We start from the raw sequence: 26305 nt of genomic DNA, 5'->3' as shown, positions 1-26305 counted from the left end.
AGTTTGGCTTGATGACCTTTGAAAATAACGAAAAAAAATGAATTTTTGCAGCCTCAGAATGGCCAAAACTAATAATGGCCCGTAATCATGGCAACGGGCAAAATATCGGTTTAAAAAGTCTATTTTGATATGAAGTATTTACACGAAATGACTCTTAATTTAAAAAAAACAACAGTAGAGATAGTTTAAAACAATTAGTAAACAATAAAATTATGATCACTCTGTTTTCCTTCTTACATCAGTAGTGAGCGAATCGAGAGACGAAGCAGCTGGACCCGAGCCTGAAAGACGTCAAGATGTAGGAGTTGACAAGGAGAGCAAACAAAACGGAGCGGCATCAACCGAGGAGGGGAAATTGAAGAAGGAACAAGTTGGTGATCAAGACAAACCTCGGCTTATCTGGTAAAACACGATTACACGCTCCTGTTCGTAATGCACCTCGTGTTTGACGAATTACCTAAGCCAATGAAGCTCTTCAAATGTTGCATTGTATACTAAACTCCGTTTGATTACAATCACTTTAAAATTGGTGTCAATAGAGAACGTTTTACAAGAATAATTGATGGACTTAATCTTCATTTAGGTACTTAAGAAAAAAAAATTATAACTATTTAAAAGCCCTTAAAATGCAAAACTTCCATTCTAACAGTTTCAGATATGTGGCACTGCAGGTCTTCATTCGAGGTCACCTCCTCCAAAAACCAACTACGCTTTGTTTACAAATAGATCCACAGACTTCCGTATCAACTTTGAAACAGAAAATAGAGGAGAAAATCAGTGTCCAGTCTCAACAACAGCGACTGTTCATTCGAAGAAATTTCCGTAACTTAGAGGTAGGGTTGGCTTCATATTTTAAAAGTAGCCATAACGAAATTACCATTACATTCCATCGAATTAAAGGCCACGCATGGTGGGTTTTAGTGATAACCTCTTTTGATTCAAATAACATCAGTCGTGTATGTTAAAATAGTGCTACCTCTGATGCCAGTATAATGGTGTTTTAGCACTAAGTTTGCTGGTTTTAGCACTACCGATTTAGTCTCATGATAAAAAAGGTTCCAAAGAGTGTGATATATCAGGATAATAAAAATTGTTTTTCAGCTCTGTAACTTGCTGACACTACACGACTATGGAATTCAACAGGACGAGAACATCTCACTTCGTCTGTGTACCGATGGCCTACTGGGCGGTGGACGAAAAGGTAAATGCTCATGGAAAACATGTACAGTATCTTTACAGATGGGGAACAAACTGCGGGCTTGTTACCTTCACGGGCCGGAGATACCACATCCTCCTCTGAAAGTCACGGGGGGGGGGAAGCATAAGCAACTGCATTGGAAAATGTTTCCTGAAAAGTGCAATGATGAGAACATGATTGACCGTTAGCCTCTTCTCTTTTTTTGGGGGGGGGGGGTTGCATTATGAGGAGCACTGGTGCAAAAAACGTATAAAAGCTTATATTTAAAGAGCGATCAAACTTAATGTGCCACCTCCTCTGCTGTAATGTCTCACCTTACCCTGCATTTGCCTCCCAAAGATAGACAACTTAATGAAAGTGAAATAATAAATAAAATAATAAATGCATTGCACTTTTATCCTTACGAAAAGGTTTCTTTTTGTTTGGCAGGCAATCATTTTGCTGATGATCCGTTCTTCCGGGACTTGGCTTCGAAAACCGAAACGTGCTGGAAAAAGTTGGCCAAATCCCTGGGATATGAAGAAGCAGAAATCAAGGAAATCCAAACCACCTTCCAAGACGACAAAGAAAGGAGCCTTAAGATGCTGCTTTCTTGGAGGAGAAAGCAAACAAATCGCGAGGAAGGATTTCAGAGTTTGAGAGATGCGTTAAATTCAATCGGGCGTGAAGAGCTGGCCTTCATGATTCCATCAGATATGCGACAGAGGATGAAACAGGAAGAAATTGTTAACCAAGAGAAAGCCAGAACATCAATACAAACAGGAGGGACTAAAGAACAAGACAAACAGAAAGGCACTACATCATCAGAGGGTCAGAGACCGCGTCAGGAGGAAGTTGGTCATCTAGTCAATCCTAACACAATGGGGCAAATGGAGGGTGTTAAGAAACAGAACATGCAGAAAGGGCCTACATCCTGTGGACAGAGACCAAGACAGAAGGAAATTACTGAACAGGACAAACCTCAGATACCTGAACAAGGGGTATTTGTGAAAGAACAGGGCAAGCAGAAACGAACATGGCAATCTATTGAGAAACAGAGACCGAGTAAAGAGCTTCCACAAAAAAAGCAGAAACTAGAAGAATTTGAAAAGAATGTTCAAAATGTAATGACATCAGCTGAAGAACACGGAACGAGGCATGGACAATTTCAGCTTCATCCAGACAAATCCGGACAAGAAGTTCAGATGGGAGGGGCTAAAGAACAGGCTAAGCAGAAAGATACTGCATGTAGGCCTACATCATCTGAGAGACAGGGACAGGAGGCAGTTGGGTATCGAGACGAACCTGAACAAGAGATGAAAGTGGGACGGGCTAAAACAAGGAGAAATCGGAAAATGAATTCAACATCTAAGGAGCGGAGATTGAGACAGGAGGAAATTGGCCATCTAGAGAAAGCCAAACCATCACTACAAGAGAAAGGGACCAAAGAACAGAGAGAGCAGAAAGGGGCTTCAACATCTGAGGAACAGAGATTGAGACAGGAGGAATGTGGATATCGAGACAAACCTGAGCCAGATGTGACAGTTGGACGGGCTAAAAAACGAAGAAAGCGGAAAAGGACTTCAACATCTAAGGCACAAAGATCGAGACAGGAGGAACTTGGTCATCTAGAGAAAGCCAAACCATCAATACAAGAAAGAGAGGCGAAGAAACAGAGAGAGCGAAAAGGGACCTTAACATCTGAAGAACAGAGACCAAGACGGGAGGAAGTTAGTCTTGTAGAGAAACACAAACCATCAGTACAAAAGAGAAGGACTGAAGAACAGAGCACGCAGAAATGGACTTCAATATCTACGGGACAGCGATTGAGACAGGAGAAAGTTGGCCATCTAGAGAAATCCAAACCATTAGTACAAGGGAGAGAGGCTAAAGAACAGAGAGAGCAGAAAGGGACTTCAACATCTGATGAACAGAAATTGAGACAGGAGGAATGTGGGTATCGAGACAAACCTGCACAAGAGATGAAAGTGGGACGGGCTAAAAAAAGGAGGAAGCGGAAACGATCTTCAACATCTGAGGAACAGAGACCAAGTCAGGAGAAAGTTTGGTATGGAGACAAACCTGAACAAGACATGAAAGTGGGACAGCCTAAAACACGGAGAAAGCGGAAAAGCATATCACCATCTAAGGAACAGAGACAAAGCCAGAAGGAACTTTGTCATCTAGAGAAACCCAAACCATCAGTACAAGACAAAGAGACTAAGGAACAGAGAGAGCGGAAAGGGACTTCAACATCTGAGAAACAGAGATTGAGACAGGAGGAAGTTGGTCATGTAGAGAAACCCAAACAATCAGTACAAAAGAGAGGGGCTGAAAAACAGAGCACGCAGAAATTGACTTCAATATCTGCGGGACAGCGATTGAGACAGGAGGAAGTTGGGTATCAAGACGAACCTGAACAAGAAATGAAAGTGGGACGGGCTAAAAAACGGAAAAAGCGGAAAAGGACTTTAACATCTGAAGAGCAGAGACCAAGACTGGAGGAAGTTGGTCACCTAGAGAAACCCAAACCATCAGTACAGGAGAGAGCGACTACATCATCTGAGGTTCAGAGATGGAGAAAGGTGAAAGTTGGTCATCAAGACAAACGTCAACTACAGGTTCAAGTGGGAGGGGCGAATAAACGGAGCGATGAGAAAGAGACTGCATTCCCTGAGGGAAAGAGATCAAGAGAGGAGAGACTTGCTAAAATAGACAAACCTCAGATACACGAACAAGGAGAACTTATTAAAAAACAGGTCAAACAAAAACGGACACCGAGTCACGAGCTTCCACAGAAAAAGCAGAAACTACAGGTATTTGAGAAGAACGCTCAGAAGGAGATGACTTCATCCAAAGAATGTGGATTGAGGCATGGCCAATTAGATGATTATCGAGATAAACCGCAACAAGTTGAAAAGGTTAAATATCACAGCAAACAGAAAAGGTAAATGTCACTTGAGGGACAGAACAGACGACATGAGGAGGAGTTTTGTGGTAATCAAGACAAAACTAGCAAGAAGACAGGGATTACATCATCTGAGGGACAGAGAACGGGACAAAAGGAAGTTAGTCAACGAATAAAACCTCAAACAGAGATTCTTGTGGCTCCAACTAAAGAAAGGAGCACGCAGAAAGGGACTAAATCATCTCAGGCACAGAGACCGAGGCAGGATGAAGGTGGTCATCAAGACACACGCAAACCATCAGTACAAGCAGCAGAGGCTAAAGAACAGAGCAAGCAGAAAATGACTACATCATCTGAGGACCTGAAACCTAGACAGGAGGAAGTAAGTAATCTTGACAAACCTGAATCGGAGGTAGATGTGGAGGGAGCTCAAAAACAGAACAAGCAGAAAGTAAGTACATCAACTGAGAGACCAAGACCGGGACAGGAGGAAGTTGCTGAACAAGAAAAACCTCAGCTCCATGAACAAGGAGTAGTTTTTCAAGAACAGGGCAAGCAGAAACAGACAAAACAATCTAATGAGGAACATAGACAGAGTCAGGAGCTTCAACAGACAAAGCTGAAAATGAGGGAATTCGAGAAGAACGCTCAAAAGGGGACGACGTCATCGGAAGTACATGGACCGAGGCATGGGCAATTAGAGAGTTATCAAGATAAACATCAACCAGAGATACAAGTGGGAGGGGCCAAAGAACAGAGAAAGCAGAACGAGGCTTCATTATCTCAGGACCAGAGACCGAAACGGAATGAAATTGGTCATCGAGACGACTCTCAACCAGAGGTACAAATGGGAGGGGCTGTGGGAGTGACTGATACAGAAAGCAGATCAGGTAACTAATTACACGGAATCCAATATTTTGTATGTTCTCTCCCCTGAATTTCATTCGTTGTTTCCCTTTGTACTGTTAGGTATACATTTTCGTTAAAATGTATTGCTCGTTTCGTCTAAAGTGTAAAGTAAGATGTAACGACTTTATTTGGGCGGCTGCAAACGGCTAATTCATGGTTCCTTTTGCGCGCGAACGTATCCGGTCTGCGAGTGGACTTGTTCTCGGTTCCTAAACATTGACTGAAATGTGGCAGGAAGATTTTTTTCTGCGTCAGACTGGTAAAAATCCTTAACGTTAATATAAATATATGCGTGAATGAGACATCATGAAACTGAGCTATTTAGTATGTCAGACGATTTCAAATAGCGTCATAAAAATTCCATGTCTCTTGCAGTACAGTTGGAAGGTTACAACCTGTTTTTTCAGGATTATCTCAGTCTCTCCAAGAGAATACATTCTAACAATAATAATGACTTCTAAAGCTGTACGCGTTTTATTTATGGTGTACTTGCATTTTATTCATTTATAGATGCTCTACCTGACGACGGAGCAATCTGGAAACAATCTGAGAAGATTGCAGCAGACTGGGAAAAATTGGCCTTATACTTGAAATGTTCAAAAGAACATATTGGCACCATTAAGGCTAATCATTCCAACAATGTTGTAAGGCAGTGCTTTGAGATGTTAAGCGCATGGTGGAGAAAGCAGGACAATTACACGGAAGCATGGCGGACGTTGGAGAAGGCTCTGATTGATTCAGGCAGGAACGACTTGGTTCGGGGCACATCAGGTACGCTCAGTAACTGAAGAAAGTTTTGCAAATCGTACACTTCCATTTCATACAAATTTCACAATTTTTTTGGTGAACGAAGAAAAAGTACCCAAAAGGATTTTGACAGGTACGCAGCCTTATCGAGTGTGTTAAAACTAATAGTGGCAAGAGGAACTCAATAATCAGTTGTGATTTGAATGGCAGAATGAGATCCTATTAAATCAGTTTTTATATCGGAATTTCGCATGACGATTTCTGTTAATGAATTAACCTAAACAGCACGCTTTTACAAGGGACCCAATTTGCAAATTTTTCAGTAAAATCTTACAGTCAAGATTTTTGGGTTCGGGCAGACCTCTCAATTAATAGCACTATTGTCTAGTTTATTATTGGTGTTACATGTGGAACCACCAGTTTATTATTGGTGTTACATGTGGAACCACCAGTTTATTATTGGTGTTACATATGGAACCACCAACTCGACATACGTGTATATTGAAGGCGAACTGGGCACAGGAAACTGCATTCTACGAGATCCTACTGGGATACGACACAAATAACTGCATCCAACAATAACTACATCCAACAAGACTGGTGCGTTAATCATGGCAGTGCATTAATTTCTTCCTTAGAGATGCGCATGTGTAGCCTGTAGTACAGTTGCTAGTAGATGATCAAAACGTCAGTGTTCTTTTATCTTCTGCCAGAAGACACAGTTCGGCAAATTAGTTTTTGGTAGGCCACCCTTGCACTGTGCTAAACTGGCAAGCAAAATTGACTGATCGGGAGAAAAAAATTATTCGCTAAGAGTACTTGTGGGAAAGAGGGAAATCAAGACATAACATTTTTGTATAGACCCGCTGCCAGAAAAATTGCATTTTACAAACAAACAAACATATCAAGCCAATAAATTAGCCTTAAGAAACATCAACAGGAAGACAAATCATGAATCCATTTGAACCCATTGCAAGTGCCGCCGCTGCCATACACTCCTAATGTTGCCTCTTTTCCTTTAACAGCCGAGACGGGAAAAGCACAATCCAGTCCGAGTGATGATGCTGCGGATCAGTGCAGGAGTGAATTAAAAGACCGGTATACTACCACAGGTAGTTACGTTCAGTTTATTCCCTGGGTCGATGATGACATGAAACATATTATGGATATATATACAGAGTTGCAATTAGAAAAGGGTGACCAGGATGACATAGAGGGGCATGTTAATGAGTATGGGGACATTTTTTTCGTTACAAAATACGGGAAAGTGATTAAACGCGTCATTTTGTGTGGGTTACCTGGGTTGGGTAAGTCGACCATTATTGACAAAATTGCATACGACTGGGCGGTTGGCTCCATTTTACTTAGAAAATTCACACTTTTGTTTGTTTTGAAAATGTCCGCTCTCGACCAAACTTCGGATCTTGTTGAGTCAGTTTTTGATCAACTTTTATCCGACGACACAAAGGTTAAAAAGCGTGATTTGGAAGGATTCATTCAGAACAATGGTAGTAGAGTGCTGATTCTCATAGACGGTTTTGATGAATTTAGGACAACTTATCTCGAACCAAAGACGTTTGGTCCTATTCTAAGAATGCTCAATCGAAAATTTGGCAAAGAATGTTTTGTAGTTGTAACAACAAGACCATCCCACTTTGGTAAATTGACAAACAAATCACTCATTACTAAACCTTTTACACACGTGAATGTTCTTGGCTTTAGGATGGAAGATATTGAAGAGTATGTGAACAAATTTTTTTCTAAAAAACGTCATATGGTTGGGGGACTTCTTGAAAGGATTCAATCATCCGATGTCCTGTCTGAATTAGCAAGGAGCCCCATGCTACTCCTTCTCATGTGTCTTTTATGGAGGGAAGAGGCAACACTACCCGATACTTTATCAAAATTGTTCAGTAAGGCAATTAGCTACATATTTCGAAGAAAGATGCCTGAATTATCAGAAAAAGAAATATCGGAGGTAGTGATTGCAATCGGCAAAGTTGCTTTAGAAGGGCTTGTTTCCCCAGAGCAAAGGCTTTCATTTCAAGAGGGAGAGTTTGAGAAGAGTGTACTTGACAAAGCATTAAAAGCGGGTATCCTCACTAGTAAGAGGGTCATGAAGTGGCTTGAAAAACACAATAACGTGCAGTTTATTCATAAGACACTTCAAGAATACTGCGCAGCTATGTACTGTCAGTGGCTTTTAGGCAAAGGCGATGGAAACTTTCAGAAGATTCTCGATAAAATTCGGGATCCTATGAATTTAGAGTACGTGTTGCGCTTCTGCCGCGGTGTTAAACAACAATGTACAACTCATATATTGCAGATGCTGCACGAAAATCCAAATCACGATGGAGTGACGAAACTGGCCCTAAGTTGCTACTTTGAAAGTCAATCAAAATATTTGTTATCAAACAGTTTCATTGAATCGTTTTTCACTGAATCTATGCAGATAGATAGCTATAGCAACGACTCATTGAACTCGCTCGTTTGGTTACTGAAGCATGTTGCCGAGCAGACAGAGCTCTCCGGAGTAGAATATCTTGCTAAAGTACGTCGCGTTAAATTTTCTAGGTGTGACCTGTCCAGTTTGAGTGAAGTCCTAGCTTCACGTTTGACCACAATCAAAAATCTCCACGAATTGCATTTCGATTCATGCAAACTTACTGGTAGCAATGTTGCTGAACTGTTATCATTATATCGGACTGCAAGTAACTTGACTGGGAAATACAGGGCGGTCCATTTCCGAGGGCAAAAAGTCCTCAAAACACTCCGTTTAGTGGAATGTGGCTTTAAACCGCGCGATGTAATCGATATTGCATCATCGGTTGGAGAGATGCCAAACCTGGCCGATCTTGACCTATCATACAATGTAGACTTGGGTGATAACGCAGATACGTGGGCGTGTAGTTTGCATTCGATGATTCACTTAAAATCTCTTGATTTGAAATCATGTAACATAAATGAACAAGATATACCACATATTGCATTTTGGGTTGGAGAAATGCAAAAGCTGGCCGGTCTTAATCTTTCGGACAATAACGGATTGTGTGGTAACGCCGAAACGTGGGCGCCTAGTTTACAGTCGATGATTCATCTAAAGAAGCTCGAAATGAGTGATTGTGACTTAAACAGTCGCGATGTAAAATGCGTCGCTCAATCAGTCAGTCGCATGGTGGATCTGGTGGATTGTGATTTTGGTAGTTTGTCTGTACAGCCATGCGATGATGGCATACAACTGAGCATTAAGATGTCCTCAGCCGGTGAGGATATGGCCGATATTTTACGGTCATTCAGTAATCGGAGAGATTTGGTAAGTTTGATCCTTTTACAAAATCCGAACTTAAGTGGCAACGAAGGAACGTGGGTGGCTAGTTTGCAGTCGATGATTCACCTGAAAAAGCTCAAAATGAGAGATTGTGACTTAAAAAGTCGGGATGTAAAATGCGTCGCTCAATCAGTAAGTCGCATGGTGAATCTCATGGATTGTGATTTTGGTAGTTTCTCTCTACAGCCATGCGATGATGGCATACAACTGAGCATTAAGATGTCCTCATTAGCCGGTGAGGATATGGCGGGTATTTTGCGGTCATTCAGTGATCGGAGAGATTTGGTAAGTTTGATCCTTTTACAGAATCCGAACCTGGGTGGCAACGCTGGAACGTGGGCGGCTAGTTCGCAGTCGATGATTCACCTGAAAAAGCCTAAAATGAGGGATTGTGACTTTAACATTGCGGACGTAAAATTCGTCGCTCTATCAGTCAGTCGCATGATGAATCTGGTGGATTGTGATTTTGGTAGTTTCTCTGTACAGCCATGCGATGATGGCATACAACTGAGCATTAAGATGTCCTTATTAACTGTTGAGGATATGGCAGATATGTTACGGTCATTCGGTAAACGGCGAGATTTAGTCAGTTTGATCCTTTTACAGAATCCGAACCTAGGTGGCAACGCAGGAACTTGGGCGGCTAGTTTGCAGTCGATGATTCACCTGAAAGAGCTCATCGTCGATTATTGTGACTTAGACAGTCGGGATGTAAAATGTTTCGCTCAATCAGTAAGTCGCATGGTGAATCTGGTGGATTGTGATTTTGGTAGTTTCTCTGTACAGCCATGCGATGGTGGCATACAACTGAGCATTGATGGGGCTTTACTAATCGTCGACGTCGAGAATATTGCCGATATTGTACGGTCATTCAGTAATCGGAGAGACTTGGTCAGTTTGATCCTCTCTTTAATTGATGGTCTGGGTGGTTCCGCGGATATCTGGGCCCCACCCTTACGAAAAATGACGGAACTTCGGAAGTTGGATCTTAGTAGTTGTTCACTGCAAAGCACTGACATTACACACATTGCTGGCGCATTAAGTCAAATACCAAACCTGACCTGTCTTGACCTCTCATACAATGAAGACTTGGGTGATAACGCAGATACGTGGGCGGCTAGTTTGCGTTCGATGATTCACCTGAAATCTCTCGATTTAGCATCATGCAACATAAATGAACAAGATATACCACATATTGCATCATCGCTTGGAGAAATGCTAAACCTGACCGATCTAAACCTTTCAGGCAATAAGGGATTGGGTGGTAACGCAGGAACATGGGCAGCTAGCTTGCAGTCGATGATTCATCTGAAATCACTCGGGTTAACATCATGCGGCATAAGTAAACAAGATATACCACATATTGCATCATCAGTTGGGGAGATGCCCCACTTGGCCGATCTTAACCTTTCAGACAATGAGGGATTGGGTGGTAACGCAGAAACGTGGGCGGCTAGTTTGCAGTCGATGATTCACCTGAAATCACTCGTGCTAATATCAAGCGGCCTAAGTAAACAAGATATACCATATATTGCATCATCAGTTGGGGAGATGCCCCACCTGGCCGATCTTTACCTTTCATTCAATAAGAGATTGGGTGGTAACGCAGGAACGTGGGCGGCTAGTTTGCAGTCGATGATTCACCTGAAAAATCTCAAAATGAGAGATTGTAACTTAAACAGTCGGGATGTAAAATGTCTCGCTCAATCAGTATGTCGCATGGTGAATCTCGTGGATTGTGATTTTGCTAGTTTCAATGAGGAGAGGGGCATTCAGCCGTGCGATGATGGCATACGACTGAGGATTCGGTGGCCCTCACTAACATGCGAGGACATTGCAGATATTTTACAGTTATTCAGTAATCGGAGAGACTTGATCAGTTTGATCCTTGATCACATTGGTGCTCTGGGGGGTTCCGCGGATATCTTGGCCCCACCCTTTCAAAACATGACGGAACTTCGGAAGTTGAATTTAAAAAGTTGTTCACTGCAAAGCACTGACATTGAACATATTGCTGGTCAAATACCAAACCTGACCGATCTTAACCTTTCAGGCAATAAGGGATTGGGTGGTAACGCAGGAACGTGGGCGGCTAGTTTGCAGTCGATGATTCACCTGAAATCACTCGTGTTAATATCATGCGGCATAAGTAAAGAAGATATACGACAAATTGCATCATCAGTTGGGGAGATGCCCCACTTGGCCGATCTTGATCTTTCATCCAATGAGGGATTGGGTGGTAATGCAGAAACGTGGGCGGCTAGTTTGTTGTCTATGATTCACATAAAGAAGCTTGATATGCGTGGTTGTAACATTAACAGTCGCGAAGTGAAATATATCGCTGAATCAGTAAGTCGCTTTGAGAATCTGGTGGATTGTTATTTCGGTAGTATTTTTGGGACAGAGATTCATGTACAGCCACTCGATAATGGCATAATACTGAGCATTAAGGGGTACTCATTAACCGGTGAGGATATGGCGGATATTTTACAGTCATTCAGTAATCGCAGAGATTTAGTCAGTTTGAGCCTTGATTACATTGATGGTCTGGGTGGTTCCACAGATTTATGGACCATACCATTACATAACCTGACGCGCCTGACAAAGATAAGATTAACTCATTGCTCATTGATGAGTACTGACATTGAACCCATTGCTACAGTACTAAGTGGAATGTCAACAGTACAATCCCTCAGCCTTGTGGGAAACCGTTCATTGGGTGGCTCTGCAAAAACGTGGGCTCCCAGTCTGACACAAATGAAACACGTCAGTAGCCTGAAATTGGGCGGATGTGCGCTCACAGAAGAAGATAAGAAGCACATATATGAATCACGGGGAAGTGGAGTTGATTTTAAGTTTGATTACGAATAGGGAAGTTACTTTATTTCTGAAGAGGACCTTTCTTTTGAAGAGGACATCTTCTTAACTTCCGAAGAGAACTCTTCTTCTGATGAGAACCGTTCTTCTGAAGAGGACTTCTCCTTCTTCTGAAGTGGACCTTAATTCTTCTGAAGAGGACCTTTCTTCTGAAGAAAATTTTTCGTGAGAGGACGTGTACGATTTATGACTGCGCTGAGATCTGTGATGAGCATACTTAAGTACAAGATGAGCGAGCACGAGTGTGATCATTTGGATCGAGTCAGTCTCAGAGTCGCGAGTATGGTCCCGCAGTAGGATCAAGTTGTGCTCCAATCCACAAGCAAGGTTACAAGTTTCGCGTCACTTGCCCAAAATCCAGCAAACAAACGCAGGGAACGAGGCTTTCTATATTTATTGAATCCAGACATTTTGTTTGAATGCAGTGAATTGCAACGAAACATTGGGGGGGGGGGGAGGAACATGCTGTAAACTGAATTGGACCGAATATATCTAGCAATAACTAATAGGTACACAATTTTAGTGAAAGGCGGGTATTCTGATTAATGTCAATAAGCGGTTAGTGAAATTCACGGTAAACTGAAATTTAACGCTTCTCCTTTTTAATAATTGTAAGAATTTCGGAAATAGCGCTGACATAATACATGTATATCCGATAAATAAAATGTTTCAGAATGTATCATTTGGTTGCTGAATAATAGCAGCAGCCTTGAACTTCATCAGTCAAAATATCGCAGCCCGTCATCCGCGGATGAAGTATTTGTGGTAATGGAGTTTCTCCAGTTTTTTTGTTTTGGAGCTCAAATAAAATGGTTAGAAAGTAGGGAGGGGCCGTGTGCAGGTCGATAAGAATTTATCGCTCGGAACACATTATATAGACACATCGAGTGTATATCATTCAACACTGTCTCTTGAACAATCCTCTGTGTATAACAAAGAAAACTGGACCTCGGATAATTCTTGGGAGGGGGATCGTAAACATTCTCCGCTCTCCTTTTAATACGGGTCGAATTATTTTTGTACCCGCTTCACAGATTGATAGCAATGAATGTCCAACGCGCGTCGACATTGTGACAATTAATTTCAGTGTAATTGTAATAGAATCGAGGACAGCTTAACATCGGTTCTGTTGCTTGCCAAAAATGTGAAACATGAGATAATTAATTACTAACTTCAGAAATTCTGAAAATAAATAATAATGATTGTAGATATATATTTGATTTTACGTACTGTCTCGAACGACATCATCTCATTAAAGTAAGATACAGTAACAGTGAAAAGAGACTGCGGCTGTATGAATAGGTTAATCCGCGTTAATTGGTGAACAGCCTAATAGAAATATTTTCAGCTAAATATCTGCGTATACAATGTATGTCTATATATACTCACCGGGTTATTTCGCTGTTTAAGAATTATTTTTGTAAGCCTGGTAAAGATTGTTCTCAGTATGGAATATATGAGAATATTAATCTGTGGAACAATGAGAGTATGACATGCAATCAGTTAGACACATTTAAATTTGAGGATGTGTCATGCCTGTAAATAACTTTTATAAGCTGTATATTAACTGTTTATACTTGTACATATCTTTGCTTAACCCAACCTTGTATAAGAGAAATCGAACTGAAATCTGAAAGTGTGCATTTTCTATACGTTTCATACTATGGCATACCAAGGCTTATAATAACCCTATATTTTTAGTATGTGGCTGATTCTGTCGTTGATTTTAATGCTTACATGCAAAAATCAAACTGTGCATTTAATTCATTGTTTAAGAGGTCACCTGATTAATACAGTTGGTCTTAAATGTGTTATTAGTCAACTGTTATAGACAGTATAACCATATTGCAGCCAGTCTTTTAGGAAGTCCTGCTGATGCGCATGTCAAGCATAACGTATGACAACACTTAGCTCACAGTCGCCATAATAGTTCTACTTGATATTAGATTTTAAATACTGATGATACCAAATTTGTTCTTATTTTTTTTACTGTTAAAGTGACCAATTGTTATTAGTAAGTGCATATTATGTCACTGCAATGTCTCGTTTTTACTTCATAAAAAGTCAGATTTTGTTTGGTCAACGCCAGAGTTTGTTATACATCGATATTGAAGAGAAGCTTGATTTGAGTCTAAAGAGATAGCGAGTTCAGATGTCTCTACGAAGATTTCAAGAGGGATGTGTCAGTGCGTAAAGTTTTGCTTTCTGAGAGGTTGATGGAAATAAAATATGGTATGAAGACATGTACACCGCTATCTTTCGGTATGCCCAGCTACTTTTACATGACATAATATTGTATTTATCATATATCACTGGGTTAGTTTATAATTATAGTGATCATATTACATTCTAAAAGGAAGTTTGATTATGGGAAATATTTATTCCTTTTCCCTTTATATCAGATGCGAAAAGCAAAGTGGAAAAGCGGTCTAAACGGTTTACAGAAAATCATCAAGACTGTAGTTCTGTAGTTGATTTTCATTTGACTAGTTTGTGAGTTTTTTTCAGTTGCCACGCTGGGTTGTTTATCTCGGAGTCCCGAGAATCTGGGAGTTGTTGTTACAACATGTTTCATTATGCTTTAATCATTTGACGAACATATGTTTTAGTAACGAAATAAAGTTTTAACATACTGCGCTCACGTTTTTGTCATCATGCTTATTTATATAGTGTTAGGCTTTTGTAGTGAAGGTGTTCGAACCTTTTGTAATAAAGTATTGTGCGTGTTCATTTCTGGTTATACTGATACATTTTCAATCTTAATATTTTTTTCGTAACCCTCCATCCATATGAAGAGTTTTGATTTACATCGTCTACATCAGAGCGGAAACTTGATTGGATGATCTGTGTTCATAATAAGCGTTTTACAAGCTAATATACGCTGTTCATTACTGTGATTTATTGCTGTCCCCCAAATTAGCAGACAATGATTATACCGACTATGAAACGTGAAGGGTGCAGACCTGCAAATCGACTCCCATAGACCTCAGTAATAATTACGCGTACTTTCGAAAACTATTAAAAATACTCAAAACTCTTCAAGGTGTTTGAGACACCCTGGAAATTAATGCTTATTTCATAATCTTTCAATTCCATCCAAAGACGATCAACCTAAAAAGTAGTCCTTTGGCCCATCGCCGTTTTGAAAAATGATGCCTGCGCTCCTTTGCAAAATGGTAAAAATTTCAGGGCCCAATTTCATGCGAATTTCACAGAAATACGAAATTAAACTCCTAGTTTCTGCACGGCTTCCACCAATATTTTTATTTTTAAACCTTCACGTTCATGGCCCACAAAATGAATTTTTAGAGCATACAAATTGTGAGTTGGTCTGGAGGGGCAAGTCTGGGCCTATGTATTCAGGCATGCAAACTTTTCCTCAGATCAGCTGATTTCCTCTTTTTTGACCTCCCATGTGTGTCTTTAAAAATAGAGAAACACTGTACAAAGTCTTGGAAAGATTGGAATTTCCTCTTTTGGGGGACTTTCCAGTTGCATGCCTGTAAATAGGTCTGCACTCTGGAGCTACGTCTGTGCAATAATCAATGTCATTGACTCTGTTTGACCGCTGCGGTAACGAGGTGACAGGTATAGACTGGTTCCCGCTCTGTTGAAGGTCAAAATCGACAAAGGAGAGCATGGGAACCAGTCTAGTTGAAAGGTGGGCATACACACGAGTGACGTTGCCCCTATTGTTAAACGACATTAGCATTTCAATTGAATTCTAACATCGGTATGCGGAAGTATTCAACTTGGCCGTTGCACTTGCAGTATATACGTCTAGGATTTAGTGATTTTTCCCGTGCCTTTTTCTTCCCTTCTTCGATCTGTGTGCAGTCTTGATAATGTGTTTCCTCTGAAAAAAAAGTTATTCGGATGAAGTCAACTCACCACGTCTGGTAGAGGTAGAATGGAGATGGAACTTTACAAGACATGATGAGGATTCGTCGTTACGCAGTGCATAGTGCAGTTTTGCCGTGAACCTGGCCGAAAGAGAGATAACAGGTAAAGGTTTTAAACAGGGGAATATCAGCTCGGGGGGGGGGGGTGAGAGAAACACTGTGTTTTTAAGTGATTTCTAAAAATTATTACTCCGATATCTCCGAGTTTACCAGTGCTTATGAAAAAACAGCAGTGAAAAGGCAAAACCAAGTGTTGTGTTGAATTTTCTAAATTAGTTGCCGTTTGAATGATAATATAACGGGTTCTTGTATAGTGCTTTAACTAAGATTAAAGTGTTTTACATCATTATTACCTGTGAGTCTGATCATTGGGCCAATTAAACATACCAAATCAGCTCCCTGGGGAGTATGTAGCTCTATGCAGCAATTTCAGCGCAAAGCAGCTGCAATCAATCACAATAACCACAGGTACCCATTTGCTCCTGGGTGGGGAGAACCAATGAGTGACAAAATGCCTTGCCCAAGGGCGCACGCACCATAACCCCAGGCTGGACTCGAACCCAAAACCTGCCGAATAAACTGCAGACCACGAATTCCATGCCCCAGACCAATGTGCATGAATATGAAATGTGCATGAATATGGAAATTCAAACTTGTGTTAAATATCACTTTATTTGCACATTAGTTTCGACTTGCCTGATTTATGCCCTGAAGTGACATCACAGTAACGGCGCCCTCAATTGGCAGGTCCAGCATGAAGCATTTTGAATGTCAAAACAAATGTACAGTGACATCTCGATAAGGCAAACTCTGATAACTCAAAACAATTGTTAAGTCAAACGAAGAATCCATTCCCTTCAGTAGTAAAACTATGCAAACTATACAAGCCTGCTGAACCATGTACTGTAAAAAGTAATATAAACAAAGATTCTTAATAGTGCCTTAATGTGAAAGTGCGTCTTATACTGTCTTCTCAACATGAGAGCTGGATGGCGCACTTTCGTGAGTGAACAGCGAAGTCGCATATGTTACAATTGTTTGTAAACAGCGAGATCCAAGTAAAAAAAAAGACGATTTGTGAGACTGTCATTCTGTTCCGAGACTTTAATTCGTTTTCTTAACTTTCGGGTGTTTTATAGGGGGAGGTGTTGAAATTATTACTTTTTGTCTACCACTTACTTTGTCATTTTTTTTTTTTTTTACATAAATTAAATAAATCACCACAAGTCAAATTTCGTGCTCTACCACTTCATGCATTACCACATTCCTTTGTCCCCCACCTTAGCCACATCATCCCTCTCTTCTCAACCCCCTTGCTCCTTCCTGACCCACTCCCTTTGATCTGCCAAACCGCCACCATCCATTGTCCAACCCCCTTAGTTGTTTAATTCCTCCTTTCTGTTTCTCATTCCACCCTTGCATGCTTGTGTGTCCCCCTGCATGTTTGTTTCTGGCCATGCCGGTCATTTGCCTCTGAAGCAAAGACCAAAATGCCACGGGCCAGCTAATTTTGTTGGCAAGTTAAATGTATTCAGTATGTTAAAGGTATTTTAAAATGCTTGAACATCAATAAAAACATTCGATATTTACGAAATTCAGGGTCATGATGGTTCAAGCAACAGAAATGGTTTTAGAAAAATATCTCTAGAATAACTGTGAATATCAACTTCAATTCTGGTCTCGGGGTGCCCTAGAATTCTATTGGCTTTGGAACGATAGGTCAGAGGTCATCATGGTTCAAAAAATCAAGTGGATTCAGCAGAATGTATGAAGAATTAATTGGCACGTTAATTTCAAGCTGGAAACCCCCAAATATCAAAGATCAATGTCATTCTGCACAAAAAATAAAAATGGTGTAACAGAATATCTCTAGAATAACTTAGGCAGTATTGTTTTGTAATGCAAGTAGGTCTCAGGGTTCCTAAGATATCGATTTTTAGCCACGTCGGTTTAAGGTCATGGCCATTGTGGTTCAACTAAACAACGGAATGGTTTCAACAAGATATATCTCGTTATTACTGATAACGACTTTTACACTATGAGAGCTTGCATTCTTTGCAACAATCAGGTCAACGAGTTTGTTGGACCGTAACGACGAGGAGGTGAACAGGTAGGTTGGTTCCCGCTCCGCTCGAAGTTATAATCGATGATGGAGGGCCCGGGAACCAGTCAAGTTTGCAGGGCGGTACAGCGCACGCGCACTGTGACGTTGCCACTATTGTTATATTATATTAATAGTAGTATTACATCAGTGGAATTCTGAAATCGGTATGCGGGAATGCGGAAACTGGGCGTAAAATAGGATACGTTGCACTTGCAACATCATATCGGTCTACGATTTCGTGATTGTTTCCATGAAAGTTTCTTCCCCTCTTTGATCGCCATCGTGCAGTTGTAATAGGTTGTTTCTTCTGACTAATGTAATGTGGATGAAGTAAACTCGTCAAGTCTGGTAGATGTGTAATGGAGACGGAACTTTACAAGACATGATGAGGATTTGTCGTTACAAAGTGTAGAGTGCGAGTTTGCCGTGAAACTGACCGAAAGAGAGATAAAAGGTACAAGGTATGAACAGGGGTATATCAGTACGACACCTCAAATGACAGTAACTAATAGCATGAGGCACTTCCAAAAATAATAACATAAGCATAGCCTACTTGTACACTATTTTGCAGTATAAAGTGTAATATGCCTATATTTTCTTTTCAAAGTGCGCTCTCGTGTAAAAAGATGAGGTTTCATTGTATTTTGAATAGTACATTTCCGCAATACATGAGGACTGGATGATTATCTTTCGTGTGTGATCCCAGAAGTCGTAGATTTGACAGTCAGTGGGTCATATGAATAAAAACAAGAGTTTGCTTCTGTTACCAATTTTAAAGTATTTACTCGCATCTGTATGAATAAAAATGAAGCAAACGCTTGAAAGCCTGAATTCAATGGAATAAATGCTTCAGATGTGAAGTATTTAATGGTAAAAAAAAATATGTTTGAAGGTTGGGCATGGTCCACCTTGAAAATATAAAGCAAATACCTGTGCGCAAAACAAATTGCTTCATATATGAAATGTTGTCAGCGTAACATTATCAACAATATATTCGTAATGTACAAATGATAAGATACACTTTTACAACCACATTCATGCAAACGTTATACACTTTTTCAAATTAATTACCTCACTAGAAAAATATATATATATATTTCGCGTTTTAAAGATCTGGGAAGTGTTACTGTGTAATTTTGATGCAGCACAGAAGGAGTAAGAAGAAGTTTGTATCCAACAGCAATCAGGGAACTGAACGAAGTGACATAAGCCTCCACTTTAATCAGTAATACTATATTACTTTTGTTCAATATTTATGACATTTTTTAAATTAAAATTTGTAATACAAAATGTTGGTTTGAATTTACCTGGTGTTTCTGGATGAATAGATATTTTTCGGCAACCGCGACTTAGTCTACAGGACGCTTGTGTTTTACATTTTTCGCGAAATTACTTTCGGCATTCTGCAAATGTCAAAAATATTTTGTATCATTTGAGTTTTATTGATCACAAGTCCATCACAAGTCCATCACAAGTTCATCACAAGTCCATCACTAGTCCATCCTTGGTTCATCACACGTCCATCACAAGTCCATCACAAATCCATCACAGGTTCATCCGAAGTCTAGTACAAGTCCATCCCAAGTCAATCCCAAATCCATCCCAAGTCCATCACAAGTCTATCACAAGTCCATCACAAGTCCATTATAAGTGCATCACCAGTCCATCACAAGCCGTGCAGTACCAAGGCAACTCATTTGCTCTTCAAAGTCGTTAGTATGCCTTACAGTGTCATCTTTGTGCTGGGACGTGATGCTTATTGAATTGCCCACTGAACACAAATTTAAAGATGGCGGTAAGTCCATCACAAGTCCATTACAAGTCTATCACAAGTCCATCCCATGTCTATCCCAAGTCCATCACAAATCCGTCCCAAGTCCATCATAAGTCCATCCTTGGTTCATCACAAGTCCATCACACGTCCATCACAAGTCCGTCCCAAGTCCATCATAAGTCCATCCTTGGTTCATCACAAGTCCATCACAAGTCCATCACAAGTTCATCACAAGTCCATCACAAGTCCATCCCAAGTCCATCACAAGTCCATCACAAGTCCATCACAAGTTCATCACAAGTCCAACCCAAGTCAATCCCAACTCCATCCCAAGTCCATCACAAGTCCATCCTTGGTTCATCACAAGTCCATCACTAGTCCATCCTTGGTTCATCACACGTCCATCACAAGTCCATCACAAATCCATCACAAGTCCAATCCAAGTCTATCACAAGTCCATCTCAAGTCAATCCCAAATCCATCACAAGCCCATCACAAGCCCATCACAAGTCCATCACAAGCCCATCACAAGTCCATCAAAAGCCCATCACGAGTCCATCACAAGTCCATCACAAGTCCATCACAAGTCTATCGCAAGTCCATCCCAAGTCCATCCCGAGTCCTCCCCAAGTCCATCACAAGTCCATCCAAGTCCATCACAAGTCCATCACAAGTCCATCCTTGGTTCATCACAAGTCCATCCCAAGTCCATCACAAGTCCATCCTTGGTTCATCACAAGTCCATCACAAGTCAATCACAAGTTCATCACAAGTCCATCACAAGTCCATCACAAGTTCATCACAAGTTCAACCCAAGCCCATCCCAAGTCCATCCCAAGTCTATCACAAGTCTATCACAAGTTCATCACAAGTCCATCACAAGTCCATCACAAGTTCATCACAAGTCTAACCCAAGCCCATCCCAAGTCCATCCCAAGTCCATCACAAGTCCATCACAAGTCCATCACAAGTTCATCACAAGTCCATCACTAGTCCATCCTTGGTTCATCACACGTCCATCACAAGTCCATCACAAATCCATCACAAGTCCATCCGAAGTCTAGTACAAGTCCATCCCAAGTCAATCCCAAATCCATCCCAAGTCCATCACAAGTCTATCACAAGTCCATCACAAGTCCATTATAAGTGCATCACCAGTCCATCACAAGCCGTGCAGTACCAAGGCAACTCATTTGCTCTTCAAAGTCGTTAGTATGCCTTACAGTGTCATCTTTGTGCTGGGACGTGATGCTTATTGAATTGCCCACTGAACACAAATTTAAAGATGGCGGTAAGTCCATCACAAGTCCATTACAAGTCTATCACAAGTCCATCCCATGTCTATCCCAAGTCCATCACAAATCCGTCCCAAGTCCATCATAAGTCCATCCTTGGTTCATCACAAGTCCATCACACGTCCATCACAAGTCCGTCCCAAGTCCATCATAAGTCCATCCTTGGTTCATCACAAGTCCATCACAAGTTCATCACAAGTCCATCACAAGTCCATCCCAAGTCCATCACAAGTCCATCACAAGTCCATCACAAGTTCATCACAAGTCCAACCCAAGTCAATCCCAACTCCATCCCAAGTCCATCACAAGTCCATCCTTGGTTCATCACAAGTCCATCACTAGTCCATCCTTGGTTCATCACACGTCCATCACAAGTCCATCACAAATCCATCACAAGTCCAATCCAAGTCTATCACAAGTCCATCTCAAGTCAATCCCAAATCCATCACAAGCCCATCACAAGCCCATCACAAGTCCATCACAAGCCCATCACAAGTCCATCAAAAGCCCATCACGAGTTCATCACAAGTCCATCACAAGTCCATCACAAGTCTATCGCAAGTCCATCCCAAGTCCATCCCGAGTCCTCCCCAAGTCCATCACAAGTCCATCCAAGTCCATCACAAGTCCATCACAAGTCCATCCTTGGTTCATCACAAGTCCATCCCAAGTCCATCACAAGTCCATCCTTGGTTCATCACAAGTCCATCACAAGTCAATCACAAGTTCATCACAAGTCCATCACAAGTCCATCACAAGTTCATCACAAGTTCAACCCAAGCCCATCCCAAGTCCATCCCAAGTCTATCACAAGTCTATCACAAGTTCATCACAAGTCCATCCCAAGTCCATCACAAGTCCATCACAAGTCCATCCTTGGTTCATCACAAGTCCATCACAAGTCCATCACAAGTTCATCACAGGTCCATCATTTGTCCATCCCAAGTCCATCCCAAGTCCATCCAAAGTCCATCACAAGTCCATCCTTGGTTCATCACAAGTCTATCACAAGTCCATCACAAGTCCATCACAAGTTCATCACAAGTCTAACCCAAGCCCATCCCAAGTCCATCCCAAGTCCATCACAAGTCTATCACAAGTCCATCACAAGTCCATCCTTGATTCATCACAAGTCCATCACAAGTCCATCACAAGTTCATCACAAGTCCATCACTAGTCCATCCTTGGTTCATCACACGTCCATCACAAGTCCATCACAAATCCATCACAAGTCCATCCGAAGTCTAGTACAAGTCCATCCCAAGTCAATCCCAAATCCATCCCAAGTCCATCACAAGTCTATCACAAGTCCATCACAAGTCCATTATAAGTGCATCACCAGTCCATCACAAGCCGTGCAGTACCAAGGCAACTCATTTGCTCTTCAAAGTCGTTAGTATGCCTTACAGTGTCATCTTTGTGCTGGGACGTGATGCTTATTGAATTGCCCACTGAACACAAATTTAAAGATGGCGGTATCAGTGAATTGGCTTATAGGTCCAGCTCCTCAAACACGATGGATAGCATTGCATTGGTTTTAACACTTTTTCCTTTGTGTTCTTACAGTAAGGATACTTAACTCGTGCTGATTACTACCAAGATGCCTCGAAAGACCGTACAGCAGTTGGATGCATATATTAAGGCAACAGCCGTCGTGTACGACCACTCCAACGCCAAGCTCATCAGCAGGAAGACTAAAGTCAAACCAAGGAGGAAACAAGCTTTCCTGTCTGTACTGCATTACAGGAAAACGTCATCGGATGTTTGCTGTGCAAAGAGGAGACCATCGAAACAATGGACTCGAAGACAATCAAAGCAGACACATGAAAGTCAGAGGTAAACAGCAATGACATTATTCATTTAAAATGAGGGTTATAATTGTAAGTTAATATCAAAGGATTTGTTTTATCATTGACTTTTTCCAGCTACTTGTGTAAAAGTTGAGTGAAATTGTGTAATACTTTTAATTTTGCGAGACTCGTGACAGTGGATGTAACTTTGGCTATAGCTTTAAAATAAGTTATTCACTGATCCCATTCTATTTTAGAATAATGCATTTCTAAAACTACTCGGGATTTTCCCCTATTTTCACAGTAACACCAAAGACGTAAAACAGAAACTGCAGGTCTTTGTCCGGACTCCCTCCTCACATAGATCCAAGACACTGTATTTCGAACTCCATCCCAAGACATCCGTCTCATCTCTTAAAGAAACAATCCAGAAGAAGATTAGTGTGGAGGCACGACATCAACGTCTGTACATCAGGGAAAACGTCCAGGTAGATATCAATTTCAAATATATCCAAACCTAAATGTTCGCACTGTGGGATTATATATTTTCCAACTAGGGGCGTCACGAAGGGGTACCTTTATGTCAGCAAGAGGGGCACTTGGGTAAATCTGAGGGGGGGGGGAGTGCCCCCCCGCCACCCCCCTCCCCGCGTGTTCCGCCGTCCCTTCAACCCGAAGAAAATCAGTATCCATTCCTTCCAACTAGGCTTAAACGAACGTAATTTAATGGCTGTTTAAAACAATGCACAACTGCAATCATCTCTCTTTCTACTCTGAGTGTGTAATTTGCTTTTTTACATGATTCACTTTGTCAGCTATGTGACTTGCTCACACTTGAGGAGAATGGCGTTGAAAAGGATAAACTCATCTCTCTTCGTCTATCATTAGATGACGCAAATGACGACGATGTACTAAAAGGTAAATGGTAGAGGGTAGGAATAAATGTTCTAGTAAAAAAAAAACAATCTCAATTTGAAAATACATGATGAAAATAAGTTCAAGCAGTGCTCACCAATAGTTTTTGGGCCTGACTAGGTCTTCATCGGAGCTGGGAGTTGGACTGTCGGTAAATGCAGAAAACTCAACATTCAGACCAAGAGTCTCTTCTTGTTGAACCTGTTGTTGATAACTTATAATACCGTGGCGGTCGTATTTGAAAATGTTTCACTGACGTCACTCTTTCTTTTGACAGACGAAGCAAGCATTCACGATGAGTACCTCAGGAACTTGTCATCAAAAATCGAATCATCCTGGAAGGAACTTGCCAAACACCTAGGATATGAAGAACTAGAAGAAGCGGAAATTGCAGACATCCAAACCACCAACGAAGGCAGCACGGAAGGGAACCGTCACATGCTACTCACTTGGTGGGAAAAGACGACAGATCGCGACGAAGCAGCCCAGAAGCTGAGACGAGCATTGGAGGCCGTCGGAATGACTGATTTGGCCCAAAATGTACCGGGTGAGCAAAAATGTGAACAAGCAGATTTCTTATATTCGGGAGTGGCTTTAGACTAAACTTTACTTTATACGCTACATTTTGGATACAATTTGTTTATACCCTGCTCTCAAACCGAACTACTTAAACAAATAAGCAATTACAAACTGCCTAATTGTTACAAACTGTTAAGGGTTTAAAAAAACAGTAGAGATAGTTTCATACAATTGGTGAACAATAACATTATGTTGACTCTGTTTGCCTTCTTTACTTCAGTAACGAGCGAATCGAGAGAGGAAGCCGCTGGACCCGAGCCAGAACGGCGTCAAGATGCAGGAGCAGACGAAGAGAGCAAACAAAATGGAGCGGCATCAACCGAGGAAGAGAAACTGAAAAAGGAACAAGTGTGTGATCAAGTAAAACCTCAGCTTGTCAGGTAAAACATGATAAACGCTGGTATTCGTACTACACCTCGTGTTTGAAAACTACCCACGCATCAAATTTCGTGTTTTATTGTTGTTGTTATTTGGTTGTTTTTTAAGATAAGATCACTCCTGTGGAAAACAAAATGTCCTCACTTTAATTATAGCGTAGAAGATGGTTACAGTAATAGTTGATGGAATTTCCTTTATTCCTTTGTTTTAATATGTAAATTCAAACAATTTGAAGACCCTAAGCATGCAGTACTTCTTTTCTGACAGTCGCAGATATGTGCAAGTCTTCATCCAAAGCCACTGCTCACATAGACCGAAGATAATGTGTTTGCAAGTGGATCCAGAGACACCTGTCTTGATCTTGAAGGTGATGATAAGCGAGAAAATGGGTGTGCAGCCTCAACAACAGCGATTGTTCATCCGAAGAAACTTTCGCAACTTTGAGGTAAGTGAGCAAAAGTGTGATGTCATTTCAGGCAGAAACTTCAACGTTACATCTATAATTTACTACCAACATTTACATTTGTCGATTTGTTGTTGTTTCAGTAAATGCATGACAGTAGGCTTATTAGCAAACTTTTTCGCCAATGTTTTCAAAGTGCAAATTGCACAATTATTTGAACAGAAAACCTCTAAACTGAACCAGTGTCTTTCTGAAATGACATCACAGCAACAGCGCCATCGTTTGTCAGGAAAAGGAAAGAATTTGTTTTAAATGTTGAAAGAAGTTACCTTATCAATTAAATGAACCACAAAGGTATGTCAAATAAATGTTTACTCATTTAAGAGGTAATGAAAGTTTTATAAGATATGTTCCCGAGTACAAATCATGCCATTGGCACTTTAATGCCATTGGGCCTTTCCGAGTTAATCGCTTAGTATCACTTTTAAGATCAAGGCAGATATCTCTGGATCCACTTATTATATCAGGATCTTGCATTTTCCAGCTCTGTAACTTGCTGACACTCAACGACTGTGGAATTCATCAGGACGAGAACATCTCACTCCGTCTGTGTACTGATGGCCTACTGGGCGGTGGACCAGCAGGTAAGTGCTACATTACCTTAAAAGATAGAGTGGGATCCACGGGCGTTAGACCCTGACGATTAAGCTGGGGATGACACGTCCGTTTCTCTAACTAGATTTGTCTCACGACAATGCGACCTAAGCAAGTTTTACGAAATCCTCTTGGAAAGTGAAAGTGTTAAAACGTTATCGATGTCCAGGCGTTAAACTGTTTTTAAGTCTTGTGAGTAGCAATGACACCAATTCTTAATGCAGTCTAATTAATGTTCTGCACTCATTCCATGTAATTTGACACCAGAAAAATAAGATCTGCACTGATAGTAAAAGCGTCTGAAGGAAATCCGATTAATAATTAGCTTTTCCTTCAACCTAAGCACATGCAAAGTCTCAAGTTAATTGCCTTTCAAACCAAAAAGGCAGCAACAAGTTCATACTTATAATTACATACTGAAGAAAAAGTGTTTATTTTTGTTTGGCAGACAAACACCCTCTTGATGATCAGCTCTTCCGCGTCTTGGCTTGGGAAATTGTATCTTCCTGGGAAGAATTGGCAAAATTACTAGGATATGAAGAAGCAGAAATCAAAGAAATCCAAA

The 26305-nt window shown here is 41.0% G+C and overlaps 1 protein-coding gene and 1 long non-coding RNA gene across 2 annotated transcripts; both read left to right on the top strand.

Annotated features, from left to right (window-relative positions):
• The first annotated feature begins 247 nt into the window (after positions 1-247).
• On the top strand, positions 248-1190 carry LOC119725507. Its single transcript, XR_005270711.1, has 3 exons — positions 248-402; positions 650-833; positions 1102-1190. It is a non-coding gene; the product is annotated as an uncharacterized LOC119725507 (long non-coding RNA).
• Positions 1191-1371: 181 nt separating this feature from the next.
• On the top strand, positions 1372-4133 carry LOC119726040 (trichohyalin-like). The gene is made up of 2 exons (XM_038197657.1): positions 1372-1381; positions 1628-4133. The coding sequence occupies exons 1-2, from the start codon at positions 1372-1374 to the stop codon at positions 4126-4128; spliced, it is 2511 nt and encodes an 836-aa protein (XP_038053585.1). The 3' UTR covers positions 4129-4133.
• Positions 4134-26305: the final 22172 nt, after the last annotated feature.

Source organism: Patiria miniata, unplaced genomic scaffold (assembly GCF_015706575.1).
Source record: "Patiria miniata isolate m_02_andy unplaced genomic scaffold, ASM1570657v1 HiC_scaffold_19, whole genome shotgun sequence".
NCBI lineage: Eukaryota > Metazoa > Echinodermata > Asteroidea > Valvatida > Asterinidae > Patiria > Patiria miniata.
The sequence above is the reverse complement of the archived record's forward strand: the minus strand, read 5'-3'. Positions and strand labels throughout refer to the sequence as shown.